The sequence below is a fragment of the Vulpes lagopus genome, chromosome 3 (genome assembly GCF_018345385.1).
Source record: "Vulpes lagopus strain Blue_001 chromosome 3, ASM1834538v1, whole genome shotgun sequence".
Taxonomy (NCBI): domain Eukaryota; kingdom Metazoa; phylum Chordata; class Mammalia; order Carnivora; family Canidae; genus Vulpes; species Vulpes lagopus.
The window spans coordinates 80,896,062-80,915,844 of record NC_054826.1 but is presented as its reverse complement, the minus strand read 5'-3'; the positions used below and the strand labels follow the sequence as shown (position 1 = coordinate 80,915,844).

The 19,783-nt window shown below is 44.5% G+C and overlaps 1 protein-coding gene across 10 annotated transcripts in view; it reads right to left on the bottom strand.

The window, feature by feature from the left end:
• DISC1 (DISC1 scaffold protein) overlaps positions 1-19,333 on the bottom strand; it is a 350,357-nt gene extending 331,024 nt beyond the window's left edge. For 5 of the 10 annotated variants that reach the window (XR_005986855.1, XR_005986856.1, XR_005986857.1 and 2 more), the window contains exon 1: positions 18,715-19,333. Coding sequence is in view for 7 of the 10 variants with exons in the window: in XM_041749370.1 (XP_041605304.1) it covers positions 18,715-18,772 (58 nt within the window). In the remaining 3 variants the exon portion in view is untranslated. The remainder of the gene's footprint in view (positions 1-18,714) is intronic. The other 5 variants (XM_041749372.1, XM_041749374.1, XM_041749373.1 and 2 more) reach the window with 3 other exon arrangements.
• Between the last annotated feature and the right edge of the window lie 450 nt (positions 19,334-19,783).

The following is a 19,783-nucleotide window of genomic DNA, read 5'->3' as shown; positions in this document are numbered from 1 at the left end:
AGTAACGAAATTTCTCAATAAAGCGAGTCCAGTGAATTTTTTGATTTCCCAATTCATACAAAAGTTGTAGTCACACTGTACTGTAGTCTGTTTAAGTATGCCTCGTGTCTAAAAAAAACAATGTACATACCTTAATTTAAAAGTACTTTATTGCTAAAAAATGCTAATCATTATCGGAGTTTTCAGCAAGTCGTAATCACTGATCACAGAGCTCCATAACAAAATAATGAGAAAGTTTGAAATATTGCTAGAATTACCAAAATGTGACACAAAGACATGATGAGAGCAAATACTGTTGGAAAAATGTTACCCACAGATTCATTTATTGGAAGGTTGCCACAAACCTTCAATTTATTGAAAAAAAAAGCAATATCTGCAAAGCACAATAAAATGAGGTGTGACTGTATTTTCTTTGTTTTGAGCCATAAATGTATTACATCTTACTGAATATTGAGTCTTAAGTTTGCTTTGTCTTTCTTAATATTTTTATTTTCACTTACTTTCACTTATGTAACATTTTTCTTCCTTTATAATGTTTTACTACTATTTTATTCATCCAGATGATTTATTTCAATTTATATGTATTTTGTAAACACTTTTTTTCTTTTCCTCTTCCAAATTTTATTTAAATTCTAGCTTGTTAACATAAAGTGTAACACTGGTTTCAGATATAGAATTTAGTTATTCATCACTTACATTCAATACCTAGTGCTCATCACAGCAAATGCCTTCCTTAACATCCATCACCCATCCCTCACCCACCTCTCTCCATCAACCCTCAGTTTGTTCTCTATCATTAAAAGTCTGTTTCTTGGGACCCCTGGGTGGCGCAGTGGTTTAGCGCCTGCCTTTGGCCCAGGGTGTGATCCTGGAGACCCGGGATCGAATCCCACGTCGGGCTCCCGGTGCATGGAGCCTGCTTCTCCCTCTGCCTGTGTCTCTGCATCTCTCTCTCTCTCTGTGTGTGACTATCATAGATAAATAAAAATTAAGAAAAAAATGCCTGTATATTTCATGCTTTAAAAAAAAATAAAATAAAATAAAAGTCTGTTTCTTGGTTTACCTCTCTCTTTTTCCCCTCTACATTCATTAGTATTGTTTCTTAAATTCCACACGAGTGAAATCATATGGCATTTGTCTTCCTCTGACTGACTTATTCTACTCAGCATAATGCTCTCTAGCTACATCCATGTCATTGTAAATGGCAAGATTGCACTCTTTTTGATAGCTGAGTGATATATATATATATATATAATCACATCCTTATCATTCATCAGTTGAGGGGCTTTGGGGTTCTTTCCATAATTTGGCTATTGCTGATAATGCTGCTATAAAAATAAACATTAGGGTCGTGTGTCCTTCTGAATTATTATTTTTGTATCCTTTGGGTAAATACCTAATAGTACCATTGCTAGGTCATAGGGTAATTTTATTTTTAACTTTTTGAGAAACCTCCATACTGTTTTCCACAGTAGCCGCACCAGTTTGCATTCCTACCAACATATAAACACTATTAATTTCTACTTTTCTTTCATCTTTTTCCATTATGTTTCATCTATCACATGTTATCCTAATATGACATTGAAGGCTGTGTATCATTCTTTTAAGTTTGTATCTTAGGTTCTCAATTAGAGTTATTTCTCTTTATTTTATGTAATTTTTAAATTTATCACTTTTTTATTTTTTTATTTTTTTAATTTATCACTTTTAAATCTCACTTTTTAATCTTTGAATCTGTGATCTTCACTTTTATCATTTTTATATTTCACTTTCAAGTTCAACTGTATTCTATTTTATCAGTCTAGAGTAGTGAATAAGGCTGCAGGTCCAGAGCTGAGGGCCTCCTGTCTCCACCACTAGTAGCTATGTGAACTTTGGGGAGCTATGTAGCTATTTGATCTCCCAGTGCCTCTGTTTCCCATTTGTAAAATGAGGATGCCAATAGTTTCTACCACGTAGAATTAAAGGAGCTCATATATTAAGGCTTTTAGAAGAGCCTCTGCTATGTAGTCACCACGGCAGAAACAGATACCTGCTCACCAGCCCATTTCCCTTTTCTCCTGGACACACGGTTGGACTACCTTTCCCAGCTTCCTTTGAAATTATGTGTAGCCATAAGTCTGAGTCCTAGTCAACAAAATTGTGGACAAAAGTGATGCCCTTCACTTTCACTACTGGCTTATGACAATCTTCTTTGCAGTTGTCCCACACTCTTTTTTCTTTGGTCTACTGATTAGCTGTTGACTCTCCGGGTGACTTTGGAAGCCATGTGCTGAAAACAGAGATCTGATCTACCTGAATCTGTGAATGAGTAAATAGAGTAGAACCCTGCTCTTTACCACCACTAACAACCCAGCTTCAAAATGTAATTTATTAAGTCTATTGGAGAAGGACAAACATTATATGTTCTCATTCATTTGGGGAATATAAATAATAGTGAAAGGGAATAGAAGGGAAGGGAGAAGAAATGTGTGGGAAATATCAGAAAGGGAGACAGAACATAAAGACTCCTAACTCTGGGAAATGAACTAGGGGTGGTGGAAGGGGAGGAGGGCGGGGGTGGGGGTGAATGGCACTGAGGGGGTCACTTGACAGGATGAGCACTGGGTGTTATCCTGTATGTTGGCAAATTGAACACCAATAAAAAATAAATTTATTATTTAAAAAATGTAATTTATATGAGCAAGATACGAACTTTGAAAGTGATGTGCCACTGAGAATTAGGATTGTTCCATTACAACAGCAGGACTAATACAATGACTGCTGCCTTAAATAAAGTAGGGTATGACCTAAAACAAGTGGCACTGGCCTAGTAATCAGGCAGTGGACAGCAAGGAAACTGATCTGGGAGGCTGGAAAGACGGAGGCCCAAGTTATGCAATGGCAAAATATTTGGTAAAATCATCTCCTGCAGTAACTAAAAAGCAGACCTACCGTTTAACCATGATTGTAGCTCTAGGGAAAGAGTTGGAAAGTAGAACTTTCCAATGAAAATAAAATGAAAGAAATAGTAAATATCAAAGTAAGAAATAAGATTGAAGAAGCTTGAGTGACAAAGGCCCAAAGTCTCAGCCCTGTGGCAAAGATTAAGAGTGTTGCATTCCCATCTGAGCTTGCGGGCCTGAAAGTAATCACCATTTAGTTGAGAGAGAAGGGCATGGGGTGATAATGTAATGCAAAAAATCAAGCTTGATAATAAAATCTAGGAAAAAACTTTGGGATTAGTTATTGGTATAAGGAATTTAATGGAAGAAAACAAAAGAGAACCCCACTAAGTTTTTGACAGAAATGTATAGCCTGAGAAACCACGGGCTTGAACTTAAATAAATTAAAAAGTCTGTAAGAGCTTTCAAAATTTCAGGCCACCAAACAGAGGGCAGCAAAAGCTCGGTACACCCTCATGAAGATGGCAGACTCCCCAGCAACTGCTTCAAATGTTGCCATGGAGAGTAAAAGACAAAGACGAACTTGGCAGGACAGACCATGGAGACCAATCAATAAGAGATTTCCTCCCAGAGAGCAGAATCAAGGTCTAATGGAGAAAGTTCTCCCATCCCCGGGTTGGGGGCCTCTACCTTGCCTACCAAAGGCTCTCATAATTGCTTTGCACCCATGACTGCTGCGAATACCCTATTTTACCCTGCTCCAAGTGGGAGTTTTTAGTGCTCTTATGCTGTCTCTGCTCCACCACTGAAAACTGAGAGAGGTTGGAAGGAAGCAAATAACACTTTTCTTTTTTATTTTTTTTTTTTTAACACTTTTCTTTTTTAATTCACAAGTCACAAAAGCATGAAGATCCTCATTTGAATGTAGAGAAGACTGTACCTCAGCCAGAGACCCGACAGAGTGATCCAGACTCAATGGCTGCATGGGACTCTGGTGTCTCCTTCTGGGAGGGGTAAGTGGAAATGTGAGGGGAAGAGTGAAACAGGGATGTGGTGACCAGAAGGGAAAGCTATGGCAGAGATTGGCCATTGTTCACCAAGCCTTTTTCCCTTGTCTCCTGCATCCCCAGCCTCTCTCACAGCTGTGCGTGGCCATGTGACTGACCCTGGCCAATGGAGTGTGGACAGAAGCAGCGCCCCTAAAAACCTCTGGTGAAGTCTTCTCTCTTCTCCACTCTCTGCTAGCTGGGTGGCAAAGGCCAGACCAACTTTGGAAGCCACATTCCGAAGGTGGTGGGGCCTTTGTCAGCCCAAGTCCGTAATGGCCATGTAAGGCAGAGCAGCCCCTCCAGCCAAGTCTGGTGCCTCCACTCACCAGTAAATGTAGGGTGAATCTGAACTTCAAGAGAACTACACTTCTGATGTCTTAAGGTGCTAGTATCTGGGAATATCCACTATGGCATTAGCGTCATCTTAAATCCAAGAACTTAATAAAAGCATGGGCAAATCACAGTATAAACATGCAACTTACTGTGTAGCCATTCAAAATGATCATGTAAAGCAACATTTGTTGACATGAAAACATTTCTGTGCTATACTAATAAGTAGGATAAAATTAGGTTAAAAAACGATATATAACACGGTCCCATTTCTATAAAATTGTATGTGTATATAACACAGGCTCTGAGAACCTTCTAGAAGGATGTTCACTAAAGAATGAAGAGTGAGGGGACACCTGGGTGGCTCAGGGTGTGATCCTGGCTCCGGGGATTGAGTCCAGCATCGAGTTCCTGCAGGGAGCCTGCTTCTCCCTCTGCCTGTGCCTCTGCCTCTCTGTCTCTCATGAATAAATAAATAAAATCTTTAAAAAAAAAAAAAAAGAATTAAGAGTGAGGAAGGTGGGACTTCAGTGATCATTTCTTGATATATTTTTCAGGGTTGTTTGTTTTTTTTTTTTTTACAATGCCTATATTTTGTTTTTTTCTATACAGAAACAATAAAACTATGTTTGAACATTAACTGTATTATTTTTCTTCCAAGTGACCCCATAATGTCCCAGTCATTCCCCTTAAGACGTCTTCCTATCCTCTTCAATATGGAATTTCTTAAAAACATTACTTCAAGGAAGTCAGAAAACCTATGGGTGAAAAACTCCCCTCCCAAGCAATCTTATCTAGGCTTACAGCTCATCTGCACTCTTCACAGTACAGATATTTCCATCAGTTTATAAGAAGCTATATGAGATTTAAACTTCCCAGAATATTGGGCAGAGCTTATAAGCTGAACTTTGCCCTCCAGGAGAGGCAGAGGCGCCAATGCAAAGCAGTTGGACTTGAACAAGAAACCAGTGAGAGGGGTGCACCTGGGTGGCTCAGTCAGTTAAGTCTCTGCCTCTGGCTCAGGTCATGATCCCCGGGTCCTAGGATTGAGCCCCCAAGTCATCTCGGGCTCCCTGCTCAGCAAGGAGTCTGCTACTGCTCTCCCTCTGCCCCTTCCCTCTGCCCCTTTCCCCTTCCCCCTGCTGATGCTTATGCTCTCTCTCAAAAATAAATACAATCTTTAAAAAGAAACAAACAAACAAACAAACCAGTGAGGGGAGGAGGCAGCCACAGACAGGCTTTGAAATCTTCCTCATACCCATGTGACTACTGGTGTGTCTATCACTGAGCTAACTCCCTTCCTCCCAGCCAGGGTGAAGGAATGACCCTCTTTCTCCCTCTTTCTCCCTTACTAGGATTGCGAAGAGGTGTCCCTGGTAGTGTTCTCACCATTGGGGTTTAGGTCACAGGTACCTTTGCTAAATGGCTGCCATAAAAACTGTAGGGTTTGGAGTAGAAGTGTGACCCAGGTGAACTAGAGTTTTAGAAAATTAATCTGACCACTGTGATTAGGAAGAGGCTAGAGCTGAAAACTTATTTTAAAGGCTATCACAGTAACCCTGACATGTGTGATGAAAATGAAACAGAGAGGAAGGGTCCATGTGCTATAAGATCCTAGGGAGTGTACCAGGCCCTAAGCACCCAACAGATTTAGAATCCATGGAATCCATACACTGAGTAGGAAAAGTGAGACCACTCCAAGTACCCACCAGAGGACATTTAATATAGGGCACTGGTCATAAAAGTGTGGAAAAAATTGGAAGAGAATGAAGGAGAAGGAAAAGCAGGAACAAGGAGGAAGAAGGATAGTAGCTAGAGATCCGAGGCTGTTGCTCCTGGGCTGCATCCTGGAGACTGCTCAGTCTGCTGTAGCAGAAGAGGCTGTGTGGGTTGGCTCTGGAGCCTGAGAAAAAAGGCTCCCTGTCAGGGCTGTTGGAGTCCCAAATCACCCAGCCTTCCCACTGCTACAGCACATGTCTGCAGCTGTCCCACTGAAAAACCCAGAATCCAGAAACTTTTCTCTTCCTCCTGCCTCTGGTGTCCCACAAGGGCCTCTTGTTGACAGAGTTTAACGGGTAGGGAGCCAGGGATGTGCCATTTTCAGACTCCCAGCCTCAGCAGTAAAGAGCAAAGCACAGAAGGGCGGGTAAGGGACCAGGAGTCAACAACCAGCACCCAGCCTACACTCTGACCCATTCTCTTCCAACCTGTGTCCTTTCTGGAGGCCATGTGCAGGACACTGGTGAGGAAGGGGGCCTTGGAAGGCAGGGGACGATAGCTCTTGGCCTCAAGGAAAATCCTACAAAAAACTTAGAATTGAGGAAATGGCAAAATTGTTGCTCTGACCATGGTAATCACATCATTGAAATTACAGCAAAGTGAGCAAGATGGAGCTGGGTAAAGCAGGCCACACACTCCCTCCAGAAGGCCCCGTCTGCTAAATTGATAATAGCACCATTCTCTTGTTGACAGGGCCACAGCTGGCCCATATGGTACCACTGGGCAAATTTTTTAAAAAGTACCACCTCCGGGGTGATGAATGATGAAAAGATGCCCCCCTGGGAAACCAGACTAGAAAAAGGTGGCCGCTCTGAGCTGATGAATTAGGAAAAGGCAGGCCTTCCTCAGCACAGGGACCCAGCCTGGGTGTGGACCCCACTCACCTCTTACCCGGGACGCTGGGCAGGACATCACCTGCACACCTAAGGGCTACAGCCCCCTATTTTAACTTGCTACTATTTCCCTAAGCCCTTTGTGTACATTATCTCATGTAATGTTCACATCAGTCCTACAAAATAAGCATAATCACTGCCCAGCTTACAGACAAAGGGAATATACTTAGTAAGTGACAAAACTGCTGTTAGAGATTTGAAATCTAATAAGAGCTTATTAATAATAATAATAATAATAATAATAGTAATAATACAAGTGCCTGTGATGAGACACTGTACTCCTATCTTTATTCACATGACCACAGTCGATTCCCCTAACAGTAGGATGTGGCTATTATCCCCTTCAACTGTTAGCCAAGAGCTCACTGCTCAGAGCCCGGGCACTGGGGTCTAAGCCAGGTGCCTGACCTGCATGCTAGTGTACATGGCATGTGCCCTTGACCCCCAGCCACCGTGAATGGCATCCTTTCATTTATTTATTATTTTGTACGGGTTACTGCCTCTCTCAAAGGAGACCTAAGCACAGTCAGATCTGATGGAACAGTGAGACCGCATAGGAATCTCTGAAGCTGGGATTTCCTGTGGGTTTTTCTGTCGGTGAAACAAAAAGCCCCTTTGACTCCGGCTCCTTTAGGGTTCCAGGGAACAAGCTGGCATTATCTTTGCACTGAAGGGCCTTTGACTCCCACACTCACTGCAGACAATGCTGAAAGAACACCCAAAGGATCAGCCAGCTGGCCTGCCAAGTCCCCAGCCTCACGGAAGTTCTCCCTCAGTGAAAACAGCTCACAAGTGACAGCTCCAAAAATTTACAGGGAGCCAGCAAGGTTCGGTGGGAAAGCGAGCAGCCAGGTCCTGCTCTGTCCCAGTGTGTGCTTGGGTTGCGTTCGTTTTCATAATGGTTTTATTAAATAAATGTGAACCATGACTATTTCTTCCCTGGAGCCAAAACACCTGAGAAGCCAAGGGAGTGAGCAAACTCTAAGTTTAGAGAGAAAGGCAATGGCAGGCTCACTGCTGAGCTGAACTTCTTTTAAGGTTAGAATGCCCTCTTTGGGTGTGAAATGAGAGCAGCAGGAGCAGGGAATTTTCTGCGACAGGAAAAGCAAACCAGCAGAGAAGACACCAGAACGCGATGTCCTAATGGAGAATCTTACGGAGCTTACATTTCATACAGATGAAAACTTTATAAAGACAAAACCAAAATTAAATTACACCTTGAGAAAGCAAAGATGGACTGGGTCCGGACCAGAAGTCCCTTTGCAGAGCCAACCCAGTATGCTCTGTCACGCAACCTTCACTCTTCGAGATGCACTTGGTGTTAATCATCCACACAAAGCCTTATCACAAGCAACTCTCCAGTGCTTGGAGCCCAGGACAACATCACACCTGCCAAAGGACCTGTTCACCTTGAGTACAGGTGGTGTGCGTTTAAGGGGGCATCTTGACGGTGTCAACCCTCTCCTCTGCAGGCCTGTGGGTGACAGCAGTCGTCCCATGCTCCTTCTGAGAACAGCCCCCCAGGAACACCTCCAGAGTCCGGGAAGCATCCCCCAGACTGCAAAATGTGGCAATAGAAGGATTAATCCAAGAGGCAGCATCAAGAGAAGAATCACAACTAGTGCAAGGCAGTCTATACAATGTGGCCCTCCCAAAGTGCTGGGCACAGCACAAAGAACCCAAGTGTCAGATCAAGAATCAAAAACCAGGGAGGCCTAGTGAGCACACGGTCTTGGAAGCTGAGTACAGGAACCTCCCTGCCCTCCAGAGCAGACTGCCCGGGCGGCCGTGTGCAGGGACCATCTGCACTCCTGCTCGGGGAAACATGCTTAAGCTGGACTGAACAATACACCCTCCAAGAGGTCTTGTTCCTGTCTTCCCTGTGACATGTCCCACTGCCCACCTCTTGTGCAGCACTGGGCTTGGTGACAGCTTATCAGCAGCCCATCTTAGAAACAGCAGAGATGATGCAATCAGCTAAGAACTGGAAATGAAGGAGGAAGAACTTGGGGAGTGGGGTGGTGCAAAACTACAACAAGTACTATGTACAAGGTGGTGATGGATCATCTAGCATCCCAAAACCCAGAGTCTCTGTCTGAGAACCACACAAGCTTTCTCTCCTTCGCCTGGCAGCCATCTGATCTGACTGAACTCACACGGTGGCAAACTCATGTGCACAGATGCAAAGCGATCAGGCTCTTTATTTATTCCACTTAGTTCTGGGAACAGGCATCTATTTGGCCGCAGAAACACTAATGTGATTTACCCAAGGGTTCAAGGACTCAGATAAGGGTGTGAGAGACAAGCTACAAGGCAAACTGAGATCATAGGTAACACAGATGTCCTGTAACAAAAGCAATTCTGTACACAAATTGTGATGAGCTCTTATAAAAATGATGTGACCATAATTCTACACTGAGGGCCTGATCTCATCTGCCCTGTCCCCAGCCCCGTTTCCACAAGGGAGGACACTGAGATCCAGAGAGATTAAGGAACCTGAAATTGTCCGACTCCTAGTCCAGTGTCCTTTCCATCTGGCCACCTGACCACTCATGGCTAGCCATCACTTCATCCACAACAACAAATAACCTGAAGTATTCTGATCACAATTTAAATGAAATTTGCCTTGGCAATGCATCTCTGCACTTCCATGAGGAGATGCATTTGTCTGATGTTTCAGCAATTCACAATACATCCTAAGTGATGAACATCGTGACAATAGAATGTAGGAGGTGCTGGGAGCAGTGGCGATGCCAAGCAAGGGCAAGGGTTAGCTTGGAGGATGCTGTAGCACCACCCCCACCCCTCATGCTTCACAGTCTTCTAAAGCCACTCCAGACAAAAGTCATGATAATGTGCTTTGATATATATGGGCAGCTGACATTTTTCCTCTGTGAAATGTGTGAATGGAAACACCTTTAGAAAGTTTCACGACTTGTATTAATGTATAAAGAATATGCCTGCATATAAAAGCAACTTTATTCTTTTTCTTTTCAATTGATTTATTTATTTTAAAGAAAGAGAGAGAGCAGGGAGGAGGGGCAGAGGGAGAAGGAGGAAAAAAACTTTAGCAGCTTCCAGACTGAGCACAGAGCCCAACCCTGGGCTGGATGCAGGGCTCGATCCCATGACCCTGAGATCACCACCCCAGCCAAAACCTAGAAGTGGATACTTAACCAACTGTGCCAGCCAGGCACCCTCATGTAAAAGCAACTTTAAAACAAGTCCCCGGGGGATCCCTGGGTGGTGCAGCGGTTTGGCGCCTGCCTTTGGCCCAGGGCGCGATCCTGGAGACCGGGGATCGAATCCCACATCGGGCTCCCGGTGCATGGAGCCTGCTTCTCCCTCTGCCTGTGTCTCTGCCTCTCTCTGTGACTATCATAAATAAAAAAATAAAAAAAAAAAAATTTAAAAAAAAAAAAAACAAGTCCCCGGGGATCCCTGGGTGGCGCAGCGGTTTAGCGCCTGCCTTTGGCCCAGGGCGCGATCCTGGAGACCCGGGATCGAGTCCCACTTCAGGCTCCCGGTGCATGGAGCCTGCTTCTCCCTCTGCCTGTGTCTCTGCCTCTCTCTCTCTCTCACTGTGTGCCTATCATAAATAAATAAAAATAAATAAAAATAATTAAATTAAATTAAATTAAATTAAATTAAATTAAATTAAATTAAATTAAAAAAACAAGTCCCCTATCCTCTCCTTTCTAATGCAACCACTGCCTAAGATTCTCTCAGCCACCACTGGTTGGGAAGCAATTCTCCCATATGGCACCGGGGCCATATTACACATGTTACTTTAAACCAATGCAACTCCATAAGTCTTTATTCTTACCTCAGGTCTAACAAAAATGATAAGAAGATAAATAAGATTAGGCCTGCCCTCAAGAAATTCAGCCCAAGCTAATGCAAAGGCATAACCAAAAGAGAATATTTCTCTATAGTAAATTCATGGTTGATTCGCCCCTTCCCAGCTCTGTAATGATTAATAATTACTCATTTTAGTGGAAAAGGCAGTCTCCAAGTGTGAATAGAATATTGCTTAAAAAGAGGGGGATCATTTGTTCATTAAAAAGCAGGATACAAATTTAAGAGTAATGTCAATATAAATTCATCCCAAGATTAGCCTAAGATAAAGCAACCCCTTGGAATGTCTCACTTTATTTCCACTGAGCCCTAGTCTACCTCAGCAAGATGGGAAAAATAGAAGTAATATCAATGCTTTTCCTTATATATCACCTTAGGCTTTTCAAAAAAAGTTTCTAAAACTATTAATATTTGAATAAATGCACTAGGCAATCCCAAATCAAAGAGTAAGGAAATATAACTGTTGGACTAAAATCATAGAATTTATCCATTTTTCAATTCAAATTGCTATTTAAAATCAAATGAAGAAAGACACACAAAAGCCACATGGTTGAGAAATAGTTCAGAACTCATCCTATAACCCCAGGCCAACTGGCTATCCGGGTAGAGAATGAGATCATAAGTGCTGAATCAGTGTGAGACAGTCCCCTTCATCACGGTCCGCAGACAGCTGGAGTCCTACCCCCACCCCTACCTCCACCCCCACCCCGGGGAAATGTGTGTCCTCAGAACAGAGCTGCCTGAGAAGAGAATGCTGATGAAATGAAGCAAACACAACACCACAGCCAGGAAATTAATGCAATTTCTATAGATGGAGACCTAGTATGTCTCTTCCTAGATGAAGAGCAACACATTTTATACACAAGCGTGAGAATCAATACTTGAGTAAATTATCTTCAAAATTATTATACCTTGAAGTAAACACTGCAATTGATAAATTATAAACTAAAGGATTCCTCCTTTCTTCTTCCCCCTATTCATCCATCCACCCTGTATAATATTCAGGTATCTGAATATTATACAGGGCATCTACTAGGTGCTAATTGCTTCGTAATACTTCAAATACTTGATTTTGCTGTATTGCAATGCCCCATCATTCTGATGAAACAACATCCAGAAACTTCCCAAGAATCCATTCTCTATTCTCCACTGAATTATAAGCTTCTCAAGGGTATGGACATATTCTACATTTTTTCTTACCTGAAATTGTTACAAGAATCTGGCGATGTGGTCTGTGCATCTCAATAAAAAATTGAACTGAACTGAACTTGTAAAACTCTTGATTGGTTTTGAAAGATATACAAATAACAGATGTGATTAATCTATACACTGGATTAGTCCATCTAAAATATAATAAAGAGTTTAATTCAATTCAGTGAGAGTGGAGAAAACTATAAGCATACTACACAGATGAGGGCGTAAGGAAATACACCAGACTCCTTCCTTGAGCTGAAGGAGTTCACAATAGAGTCAGAAAAACAGGTGAAATACATAACAAACTATAACAGAAGAAGAGAGAAAGAAGTGGATGACTCTAGAAGACCAGGGAAGGCTGAGAAGTTTTACTGGCTAGATCTTAAATGAGGGATAATATTTTGATGTGTAGAGATTGATGGGGGCAGGAGGGAGAAAGATTCCATAGTATTTTTGGTGGCTGAATAATGTGTGTAATAAAAGAGCCAAAGTGTCAGTTTTAGGGATTCAGGGGCCAGTTTATGGAAGGCCTGGCAAGGAATGCTGAGAATTTTCTTGTGGGACAATGAATCTTTGCACTGAGTAATAGTAACCTAATCAGATCTGTGCTTTGGGAAGATTATCATGGCAGCAGTGTGAGGCTGACTGGAAAACTTTATGGAGCAGAGAAATTCTGATAGATCTGTGTCAAGACTGGGAAGACATAGGGAATCCCTGAGACACCCTACAAAGAAGCATCCTAGGAGTGGTTGTTAAACTGGAAGGGTTGCCTTCAATCACCTGGAAAGTACACCAGGTTTTGCTACATCTTCTTTCCAGACTGGATGATCCGTGAGGACAATCTAATACATCTTTAAACAACATGCTGTGCCATGTGTAGCACACATTAAATAAATACTCCTGAATTAACAATTAAGTGGATGACCTAATGTCCTAGAAAGGAATTCTATAAGCAGACAAAGGGAGACAAAAGGATTGATAGTCAAGGTAGATCTCAAACGATCTTAAAAGTAGATCCTAAAAGTTCTTAAAATTTTCACAAGAAAAAGAAAATTTTGTAACTACGTGTGGTGAAGGATGTTAACTAGTCATTTCACAATATTCACAAATATCAAATCATTATGTTGTATATCTAAAACTCATAAAATGTATGTAAATCATGTCTCAAAAAAAAAAAAAGTCAAGGCAATTAAAGGTCTCCAAATCTATTGTTTGAATTGAATCTCCACCCAAGGACAGCTATCTTGTATTCCACTCTGTCTGACCTGTGGCTATGAAGAAAAGCATTAGGGAAATATTAAGAATCATGCTGAAATATACAAACATTTTTCATCAGAGGATTTGTAATTACAAAACAGCTTTTGCAATTCTAACTGTCCAGTTTATTAGAAACGGGAGAACCCCAATTTATGTCTATATTGACATCTTTTCTCATTTAACCCCTGTAAAATAATCCTCCTTTTCCCATCAGTGCTTGAGTAAGATGAGGCATGCTTTCACTTGTAAATGCAAAGCACATACATTCTACTGTGTCATAAATTAAGCCTAATAATTACGCCAAATCATCTTATCAATCCACTCACAAATTAAGAGACAACAGGTATGAAAAAGAAAAGTTAGGTTGGTGTGCACATCATAAAACTAAATTTAAACTCAGGTTCCACATTCAAGACACAATTTACTCATTAAACTTTGAGATATTTCACCTTTCAACCTATGAATGCAACTAGTCTCCATGTAGGGCCACCTGTCAAATGCATGTTTCTATTCCTAGTCATTTGTTTGCCTGGATGAACATGATCATGTTAATGATTAATATCAATCCTTGATATGTGCAACCCTGGGAAGTTAAAGTGGCGCTAACTGCAGGGCGGCACTGCTGTCTAGGCCTCTTGAATTGGAATCACCTGGGGTTGGGGGTGGGGTTCAAAATGTGCAACCTCAATGAGCAGGGAATAGGAAATTCACACAGTAGTTCAAATCCTCCAGGACAAAAATCACAGAATCCTAGAGCTATAAGTGTTCCCACAAGTCTTCCTCCCAATCCAGCCATCCTCCCCACAGGCAGACTCCTCAATTACATTCAACCACAGAATGACCCAATACCAATTTAAATGCCTCTGATGGCAAAAGAACACGCTGCTTTCCAAGGCAGCCTCTTCCAAAATAAATAAATAAGGATTTAGTTTGGTTTATTCAATATTTTTAAGAAGTGATGAATTCTGCCAAACTATGGAATGAAGTAAAGCTTACTGGAAATAGCTCTCAGTAAGAGAAGAGGACCCAGATTCTAATACTCATTCCTCTGCCATCTTTCACCCTTTCACCTGTAAACTAAGCAGGCCAGACTCTGTGACCTCTACTGCCACTCAGACTGTCAGTACTCTCTGATATATGACTTATCCTCAGAGATTGCTATCTTGTACCTCAAGGAGTTTACTGTCTTTATTGCATTTCTCTCAGAGTTCAAATGGATCAGCAAATAAAGGGGAAAAGTCCTACCATGACAAGCAAACTTTAGAGTTCAACAGATAGAATTTTGTCCATGTATTTTAAATGGATAAGCACAAGGCAACGTGGCTGGGAAACTAACCTGAAGTTGAGAAGAGAAAGATAATCCTGGCCTATTTATTTCAATTACTTCATTTGTGACCAGGTCTCCTGCCCCTAACTACCAGATATATAGTTCTCAGCATCTGCACTTGGTGAATGCACTTGTCAATGCCTCACCTGCCAGAACTCAAGAGGTTTAACCAATTGATCTTTTGAAACTTCATCCAGCAATAAATTCTGGGATTCTGATTATAACACTTGATGACCAGTGACCCTAGTGATTAGAGGAAGCCCCAAAATCTCAACCATCTATTTCTGAGCTATGACAGTAGACAAGTGACCAAAAGGAAGGAGGGCAGGGTGAGGAGAGCAGACACCAAACCAGGGATCATGTCAGCCACTGAGCACAGCATGTGGACTCCTGACTGCCTTTCAAAGCCAAATATATATATAATATTCATTGGTCAGCCACAGTTCTTCCACTTGCTGTGAAAACTTGGAAACTGATTGCAGTCTGCTCAAATAAGCAGCTGGTAAACTGATTTCAAAAGAAAAAAATGGATTCAGGATGGTCAAAGTATCTGTGGCAGGCGCTTTAAAAACTGCATGATTGTTGCACAAGACATTCACTAAGGAATTTTTACCACAAAGTCATTAACATCAAGAACAAACAACATAAGACTCCCAAAGGCTAAAAGTCTTATGTTACTAAATGGTGCTGGCTGAAAAATGGCCACAAGTGGTCTAGGCTGTGCCAGAGGCGACTGTCCCCACCTCTAGGAGTGGCTGCCAAAGATGTCTGGAAGCAGGGCTCTCTGCTCACTTTGTATGAGAACCCAGCTTATAAACTGATTATTATCATGATTATCAAAACAATGAGTCTAATTCTAATAACATTAGTTTAAAATGTTACCTATTTTTATACTCAAAATCTTGGCTTGATACTGGATTTTTAGATCTTACTATTTCAAGATCACCACTGTACCCTCTCTTTGTTCTGAAGGTCTTTCATTGAACTTTGGCCAAAACCACAATAAAACTCAGACATCAACAACTTAATTTCTAATCACTTTCCAATCAAATATTTAGGATCTTTTTAAAGGAAAAGTTTTAATGCATGTAATAAATCTTTACTTATTTCCCAAATTAATGTCTTGATGATTAATGAGCAAGTATCACTTTTGTCATTGAACAAAACAATAATAGTTTGCATCCCAGTCTTAAGACACTGAAATTGATTAACATAGCACAGAAATGGGTTACAAGAACAGAGATGTGAAGCTATTTGCCTACATTGATGGGATCACAGTGATTTTTAATGTTCTTTTTCTTGTTTGTTGTTTTCTGTGCTTTCTGTGATGACTGTGTAGTGCTTTTGGAAGAAGAAAAAATAATAAGATAAATTTCATTTGGGAAAGAAATGAATTTGGAATTGTTTCTGCAGCAGACAGACCTGGCATTCACTCTCCCTCGGATGCACAGACTTTCTCTAACGGTCCATTTCCCTCTGGGGACATCTCAGGTGAGCAGTAAAGTCCCTAGAGAAATATACAGGGTCCCACCCCTGCACGATAATCGTGACGCTGCAAGCTTCAATACCAATTTACACCTCTTGTGCCACCTTAAGAGTTCTGGCAAACTTAAATGTTTAAGTAAAACATTAATTGAGATTTCATTTATTGTCTGAGCTTTGCAATGAATCCTCAAGATATGTCTTTCAAGATCTTAATGCTTTTTCCCTCTGCAAATTTTCATTATTTGTGCAAGAAAATAGTTTAAATGGGATTTTAAAATAGGGATGAAAAAAAATTAAGTTTATTTCAAAACCTCATCTGCCAGGGCTAACAATTCACTCATGAGTATATACACTTATGTATGTAGTGAATTATTTTTTAATGTTTTTTTTTTTAAGTAATCTCTATGCCCAATATGGGGCTTGAACTCGCAACCTTGAGATCAAGAGCCACCTGCTCTATTGACTGAGCCAGCCAGGTGTCCCTTAGAATCTTTAAACATGTTAGGATATATATTATCTCCTATAATCTAACACAGGTCTACTTTGAACCACGGCTTGTCTCCGTAACTTCAGTTTTGCCAGTGGTTGAGAACACATTTGCCAGAGGCACCCACCCTAGGGTTCTAATCGTGGCTTTACATAAACTGCTACGTGACCTTGGGAAAGAGGCAAAATAATCCTGAATCTCAGCTTTGAATAGAGAAAATGAAGATTATAAATATCCAATGCACAAAGGTTTAGGATGGATTTCATCAAAGGAATTCCTAAGAGAGTGCCTGGCACATTATAGGCTCTAAAAAATTGCAGATGTTATTATTCCCTGCTAGTAGCAGTCACGTCTTATATTTGCGTAGTGACTCACACTCTTCGAGGCACTTTCAGATCTTCTACCCCATTTGATCTTCAGGCAGCTCTATCAGCACCAAAAGCACTAATTGCTACCCCTACCTTTCTTGTCCTTGGTCTTTTTTTTAAACAGATGAGGAAACTGAGGCCCAAGGTTACAGAGCACAGAAAGCAGATCCAGGCTCTTTTTGATCAGTAGCACTGATTTACAACAAAACCTCAAAAAGCCTTCGGAGGCCGTGTCTGGATGAAATAAAATTAAGTTTCTTTTAAAATACTCCATTACTGGGGGCCCTGGATGGCTCAGTCGATTAAGCATCTGACTCTTGATTTCAGCTCAGGTCACTATCTGGGGTGATCACGAAATGGAGCCCCCATCCAGCTCCATTCAGTAAGGAGTCTACTTGACATTCTCTCCCTTTCACTGTCCTGTCCTTTCCCCTCTCTAAAGTAATTAATAAAAAAAAAAATTTTTTTTTTAATAAAATAGGGACGCCTGGGTGGCTCAGTGGTTGAGCGTCTGCCTTTGGCTGGGTAGTGATCCCAGGGTTCTGGGATCGAGTCCCGCATCAGGCTCCCTGTAGGGAGTCCGCTTCTCCCTCTGCCTGTGTCTCTGTCTCTTCTGTGTGTCTGTCATGAATAAATAAATAAAATCTTAAATAAGTAAATAAATACTCTGCTATTTATACCTTAATCAAATCAAATTGGTATTTCCACATCACTCCAAATTATTTAGGTTTTGCTCAGTAAAAATAGGAACTAAGGTTATTCAGAGCTTACTGTGTATCTCAGGCACTGGACTCCGCGCTTCGGATTCACTGCCACACTGAAACCCATAACCCAGGAGGTAGGCACTGACACTGCCCCCACTTTACAAATGGGTAAACTGAGGAGTGAGCGAGTCCAGGCTTGACTGTCTCCAGCTCCCGGCTCTTAGACTCTGTCCCTACCCGAACCTCATCTAACTGAGCACACGTTAAGGTCAGGAGCGAGCCCTCTCCCAGTTGAGGAAACCAGGTTCCCAGACGCGCGGGGAAGCGTCCGCAGCTACCGGGCCCCTTCGGGCGCAGCAGGGACACGGCCCGGAGCACCCAGGGAGGGACGAGGGAAGTCTTGGATCCTCGCGGGTGCCGGACGGCGCGACGGCCGACGCCGCCTTTCCTGACCAGCGACATCCTCCAGGCCCTGTGTGGGCCGGGGCGGGGGGCTGCAGCGTGGCCGCGTCCGGGGCGCTGGGGGCCCAGCCCGGTGCGGGCGTCCCCGCCGCGCGGTCGGAGCGGGAGGCGGCAGCGCTCTCGGGGCAGCGCCTCGGGAGGTGCCCGCGCTCCGCGCCGCCCCCACGCCGGCCTCCGCCCCGGGTCTCGGGGCGCTGGACCCCGAGAGTGCTCGCAGGGTGCGGCTGGCCGGGGTCAGCGCGGTCCCGGAGGAGGGACCCCGCGGCCCGGCCCACGCCCCTCCTGCCCGCGCGCCCCGCGCCCTCCTCGGTCGCCGTCGCCTCGGAGGGGCGTGAGCCCGGGTGGTGACCGAGGCGCAGCCCCGCACCTGCGGACCCGCCCGGGTCCCCCCGCCCCTGCCCGCGCCCCCGCCCCGCGCCCCTGCCCGCGCCCCGCCCCGCGCCCCTACCTGCCCGGGCTCCCCCGTCCCGCGCCCGCGCCCCTGCCCGCGCCCCGCCCCGCGCCCCTGCCCGCGCCCCGCCCCGCCCCGCGCCCCTGCCCCGCGCCCCTACCTGCCCGGGCTCCCCGGTCCCGCGCCCGCGCCCCTGCCCGCGCCCCTGCCCGCGCCCCGCCCCGCGCCCCTGCCCGCGCCCCTACCTGCGCGGGGGCCCCCGCCGCCTCCGGCCGGCGCGCCTCGGGGCCCCGCGCCCAGCATGCGCCCCACCGGCTCCTGCAGCTCCTGCGCGGCGGACAGGCCCGCGGAGCGGGAAGCGACCGCGAGCTGGACGGGAAGTGGGGAGGGGGCGACGACGAAGGGGGAGGCGCCTTCCTCCGCGGCGAGGCGGCCGCTCGCCTCCCGGCCTCGGCCCCCAGCGGCCCCCAGCGGCCCCCAGCGCCCCGCCGCCCCGCGACCTGCGGAAGTCGGGGGCCGAGGGGAGGGCGCGGGGAGGGCGCGGGGAGGGCGCGCGTGCAGGCGGGGGCGGCGGCCGTCGGGGGCGCGGTAGGGAAGTGACCGAGGGAGGGGAGGGGCTGGTGGAAGAGAGGCCGGAGGCTAGACGGCGGGAGAAAGCGGGACGAGGGCCGGCCACACCGGGAGAGACGCCAGAGCAGCTGCTCCGAAATGGGAATCCAACTTCCTGGATCTTCGGGCAGCAGTGGACCGGCCCCAGAGCCGCTCCCCACGTTGGGCCGCCGGCGCAGCAGGCAGGCTGCGGCCCTGGTGGAGCTCCTAGGCCCCCTGACCGGTGCCCTCCACCCCTTCCGTTTGGTTCAACCTAGGAGGCTCCTGGAGCACCTCCCCCCCACCCCCCCATAGAGCACCTGCCAGAAATGGTTCTTGCCCTTAAGGAGCTCACCTCCAGGTGGGAACTTAAACATCTGCGTATAAAACTAACTAACAATATACATGCCAAGAGCCAGAGGCTTGGTTGGCATTAAAAAATGTCGCCGAATTCGAGGGCTAAGAGAGTATTTAAAGAAGTGTCAGGAAGCCTTTCTGGAGGAAAGGGAAGGATCTGGCTAGAAATAGAGCGCCAAGATGCTTTAAAAGATAAGACCCCGGGCCGCCTGGGTGGCTCAGGGGTTGAGTGTCTGTCTTTGGCTCAGGGTGTGGCCCCAGAATCCTGGGATTGAGTCCCGCATCGGAATCTATGCGGGGAGCCTGCTTCTCCCTCTGCCTATGTCTCTGCGTCTCTCATGAATAAATAAATAAATAAATAAATAAATA